Raw genomic sequence first — 5390 nt, forward strand, 5'->3', positions numbered from 1 at the left:
CCACACTTATCGCCTCGTTTCGTAGACCAACTATTACTACTCGTAATGATAGAAAGTTGTTTTGTCTATTTGTTTTTCGATACCTCACTGCGACATCTTTTAGCAAACGGCCTATAATTTTTTTAATGAGATTATTGAGGTGATATCGATTTAAATAGTGACCAATTATGAATATCAACTTACCGCAGGAGTTCCTAACGCACATAAAAAACGTGATAATCTGAAAACTTCTTGGCAAACCCATGAATGGGAAAATTCTGGTGACTGCGAACTTTCTTAACCAGTGCGGGAGCCTGGGAGCCGCCTCTACAATGATCTGCATGAAGTTCTGCGCGCCTGGCTCCAAATTTCTCAGTAACTTATCGCTTACATATTGATTCTCTACTAGGGTCTTAGCATTTAATTTGAATAATGAGGAAGACACTTGTTTTGCCGACCATTAATAAATAAATAAATTATACACTTAAAAATGCTGTTCTAATTTTGACACGAAATGTGCAAAGCAGTAAATATATTCCAGATCAGCACCAACAGCCGAGTTGATGTAGTCATGTCCATTTGTCCGTCCGTCTGTTTGTTTCTAGTATATATTTATATACCTTATAATAACTATAACTAAACAGAAAACATAAAACTCAAAGAAAATGTAATTAAATTAGTTGTATAGAAAAAAAAAGTTTAAAGAAGTTGGTCTGCAGTTTTGGTCATGGCCTTTTTGCTTATATTTATAAATATACTCTTCATTTTCAAGTATCAAACTAAAATACCTGGTATATGTATATTTAAATCATATCTCTGTAAATTTAATTGGCGCCAAACCTTTCGACCGCGCTCGCTCCAGTGCAACGTTGTGAGCAGTGTTGCAAATCATCGGAGACTCGCCAACACATGCACAAGTATTTGCCGGTGCACCTTTGGCTGACAGCACGCAACAAAAATAATGTCGTTTATAGTCTCCGATAACGAAGATGACAAAAATAACATTAAATCTTTGTGATTCTCGACCGGCTCTGAAAAAGAAGTTCCACAAGAGTTTGGAGTGCCAATTCTTTATGCATATATGCCGAACGTTGCCTTTTGTAGCCCCAAACGCTGGCCCGGAAACTGTCTCTTCAGCTGGAGACAAGGCAAGCAATGTGGATAAAAACAAAGCCCACAGTTGTGCAAGTGTCCCTAGGATCAACCAAAGCCCGTCACGGGTATAAAGAGAGATGCCTGCCTCCCCCAGAAACGTCTAAAAATATATGGGATATAGTTTTTAAATAAGCTAAATTAATATTAGTAGTTAGTTAGACGGTGGATGTAAACGCAGTTTCGCAGAATCCAATTTATATTTTTTTTCTTTAGTTAGTTCTTGTTTTATTTGTTTTGTAATGTTATTATATTTTATGTGTACAGTAAAACATCGGAACGAAGCTTAACTAACCTAAACGCAGACGGTAAGGAGCTAGTGCAAACAATAAAAGAAAAGGAAACACAAGAGTCGGCGCGCACAAAATTCTCTTTGTTAGTCAAAGAGCATAAAACCAAGAACAACCAAAACAGTAGGGATCGAGCAATACTGGACACAGTGGAACAGACACGAAAATTACTGAAAGAAAATATAAATATTAAAATTCTATCGTCGGATAAGGGCAACAAAACCGTAGCAATGGATGAGGATGAATATAAAAATAAAATGACAAATATTTTAGACGACTTATGCGCGTATAGAACACTGAGACTGGATCCGACATCAAGACTACAGACAAAGAATAACACCTTCGTAGCACAATTATTCAAGATGGGTCTTATTTCAAAGGACGAAAGAAATAAGATGACTACAACAACAGCGGTACCTCCGAGGATATATGGACTACCAAAAATACACAAGGAAGGAACACCACTGAGACCAATATGTTCTTCCATCGGATCTCCATCTTACGGGCTGTGCAAATATATAATACAAATATTAAAAAATCTGACAATGGACTCTAGGTACAACATCAAGAACGCGGTAGATTTTAAAGACAGAGTCAACAACTCCCAGATTAGAGAAGAGGAAACATTAGTATCTTTTGACGTAGTATCCTTATTTCCCAGAATACCAATAGAATTAGCACTTGACACAATAAGACAAAAATGGACCAAATTAGAAGAGCACACGAATATACCGAAACAACTATTTATGGACATAGTTAGATTTTGCATACAGGAAAACAGATATTTCAAATACGAAGACAAAATATACACACAACTTAAGGGAATGCCAATGGGATCACCGGCTTCCCCAGTAATCGCAGATATATTAATGGAGGAACTGTTGGACAAGATTACAGATAAATTAAAAATAAAACCAAGACTCTTGACCAAATATGTAGATGACCTTTTTGCCATAACGAACAAAATAGACGTGGAAAATATTCTAAAAGAATTGAATTCCTTCCACAAACAGATAAAATTTACAATGGAATTAGAAAAGGACGGGAAATTACCATTTTTAGACTCTATTGTAAGCAGAATGGACAACACACTCAAAATAAAGTGGTATAGGAAACCCATAGCCTCCGGACGAATACTCAACTTCAATTCAAACCACCCAAAGAGTATGATAATCAATACAGCACTAGGCTGTATGAATAGAATGATGAAAATATCGGACACAATATACCACAAAGAAATTGAACATGAAATCAAAAAACTCTTGACCAAAAATGACTTCCCCCCAAATATAATCAAAACATTATTAAAAAGACGACAAATCGAAAGAAAAAAGCCAACAGAACCTGCTAAAATATACAAATCACTAATATATGTACCACGACTATCAGAACGCCTCACAAACTCAGACTGTTATAACAAACAAGATATAAAAGTAGCACACAAACCGACGAATACATTACAAAAATTCTTCAACAAGATAAAGTCGAAAATCCCGATGATCGACAAAAGCAACGTCGTTTACCAAATACCATGTGGCGGGGAAAACAACAACAAGTGCAATAGTGTCTACATAGGTACAACAAAATCGAAGCTAAAAACAAGGATTAGTCAACATAAATCGGACTTCAAACTAAGACATCAAAATAATATACAGAAAACAGCACTTATGACCCATTGTATAAAAAGCAACCACACACCAAATTTTGATGAAACAACAATCTTACAACAAGAACAACACTATTACAAGCGACACACATTGGAAATGCTACACATAATTAACACACCAACCAACAAACGACTAAACTACAAGACAGACACAGAAAATTGCGCTCACTTGTACAGACACCTCTTAAACAGCCAAACAACCTCAGTAACAATCTCCACGTCAAAAAGCGCAGACGTGTAAAATAATGTATGTAAAATGTTCGAAATAATGTTTAATTTATTGTATTATAATTGTTAATTGTTTTTTGTATCTTGGTGTTAGTGCCCTGAAGACGGTTTGCCGATGTGCAACCGAAATATATCGGAAGAAAATTAAAATAAAATTGTTTTCATTGTTTGTTTTAACAAACACGGACCTCGAGCCAGCCAACAAATAAATAACCTAAACATATTTAAATATGTATTTCATTTGTGCTGATCAAATACAAATCACAATTTATTACCAATTGTGCATTTAAAATTTAATTGTGACAAATCATTATAATCAAACGCATTTAATTAAATTTAGTATTCACATTGCTTTTCCAATATTTACATTTAATTTTATGCAAATTTCAATATCGAATAAAATGTTCCACTAAAAAATGTATGTACATATATAAAAACAAAAACAAGTAAGAGGTTCTAGTCGGGAGCTCCCGACTAGGGGATACCCTGAACCCTCTTCTTCCAACATCAAATGCATATATATATTCTATTTTAGAAGCTATATGTCAAGTTTGGTGACTCTAGCTCTTATTATTTACCAAAATTGCCCAAGAAACAGGATATCGATATAGATTTTTATCGATTGCTTGGAAACGGAGTAAGTTATCGATTATCGGAAACAAACTCGATCTGCGCAGTCACTAGGAGCACCTACTTCTAAAATTTGTCTCTAGCTCTTATAGGTTCAGAGATCCTTGCGTTCATACATACGGACGGACGGACTGGCATGGCTAGATCGACTCGGCTATTGATGCTGATCAAGAATATATATACTTTATGGGGTCGAAGATGCTTCCTTCTGCCTGTTACATACATTTGGATTTTGCACAAATACAATATACCCTTAAACCCATTTTTAATGGGCTCAGGGTATAAAAAAATATATACATATGTGTAAAACATTTAATAATAATTAATTAATAATGAAAAGTCAGATATTTCATTGTCGGATCGGACCACTATATCATATATCTGCTATAGGAACGATCGGTCGAAAAGTAGGTATAACATCGTTTTGTTCCTTTTTTCTTTAAACATTATTTACTATTTCTATAAAATAGGGTATGACAACCTCGACGCGCCAAATATATGTATGTATGTATGTATGCGGTATGTATGTCTCATCTCACACATTTTGCTAAAAAAAAATCTGCATGTATATGTCTGTCAAGCCAAGGGAAGTACTTATATATGTATATGAATTTAAGAAGATTGCAATATTCTGTAGCACATGTTATGTCACAGCCCAAGGCTTTTTGTGTGCAAAACAATCGCAGTACAGTAAATTAGTAAAGTTTTAAATAAATAAATTATTACAAAAGACCCTATTAATAAATAAGTTAAATGTACGTAAAAAGGTTCAAATATATACTAAATAAATAGAATATAACAAGAAATAATATTCCATAAAATGTGACGTCATAATTTGGGATGTTACCCAGCCGTGTGCGTAACCCTTTGATTTGAATGCCAAGACCTACTGGCATTCGAATTTTCTACCTACCTGCACCGTGACTCGGCTCTACAACAACAACATTAGAACCCAAGTCGTGTAGCAACTTGTAGCAACGACAGAGAAAGAGGCAACAAACACAGGGCATTATTTGTCCCTTTTCATTACACTGAGTTTCCCATGTCGTTGAAATCTTCCATCAACTTTTCAGTGATCAGAACAGACGACGAAAACAAAATGGGGTTTCGTCCGCACTGTTGTTGCTTTGCAGCTGATTTGTTGTTGCTTCCAATGGTAAATGAGATTTATTTTTGATGTTTGATTTTGCGTTTGCAACCCAACCCGAACCACCATTCATGAACTTTAAAACGGTAAAAATAAACCTAAAAGTGAACTTTGATCTCTTTCTATTTATTACTCAATGGGGAGGAGAGCATGAAATTTTGTTGGGCTCAACTTTTTATAAAAATGCATAAAAAGGATGCATTGTGTTTGTGCAAAACAGTCAGAACGAGTCATCTTCGACCTCAGAAGGTATGTATATATATTCTTAATCAGTATAAACTTCCGAGTCGATATTGAT

At 35.0% G+C, this 5390-nt stretch overlaps 1 protein-coding gene across 1 annotated transcript; it reads left to right on the top strand.

Moving 5' to 3' along the window:
• Positions 1-1580: 1580 nt before the first annotated feature.
• On the top strand, positions 1581-3465 carry LOC115766791. The gene is made up of 2 exons (XM_030710810.1): positions 1581-3334; positions 3410-3465. The coding sequence occupies exon 1, from the start codon at positions 1652-1654 to the stop codon at positions 3326-3328; it is 1677 nt and encodes a 558-aa protein (XP_030566670.1). The 5' UTR covers positions 1581-1651; the 3' UTR covers positions 3329-3334; positions 3410-3465.
• Positions 3466-5390: the final 1925 nt, after the last annotated feature.

The sequence above is a fragment of the Drosophila novamexicana genome, unplaced genomic scaffold, assembly GCF_003285875.2.
Source record: "Drosophila novamexicana strain 15010-1031.04,08,12 unplaced genomic scaffold, DnovRS2.1 tig00001222-arrow-arrow-pilon, whole genome shotgun sequence".
NCBI classification, from domain to species: Eukaryota; Metazoa; Arthropoda; class Insecta; order Diptera; family Drosophilidae; genus Drosophila; species Drosophila novamexicana.

Bases quoted from the DNA above. Each gene is read 5' to 3' on its own strand.
- LOC115766791 (XM_030710810.1), top strand. From the start codon at position 1,652: ATGGATGAGGATGAATATAAAAATAAAATGACAAATATTTTAGACGAC.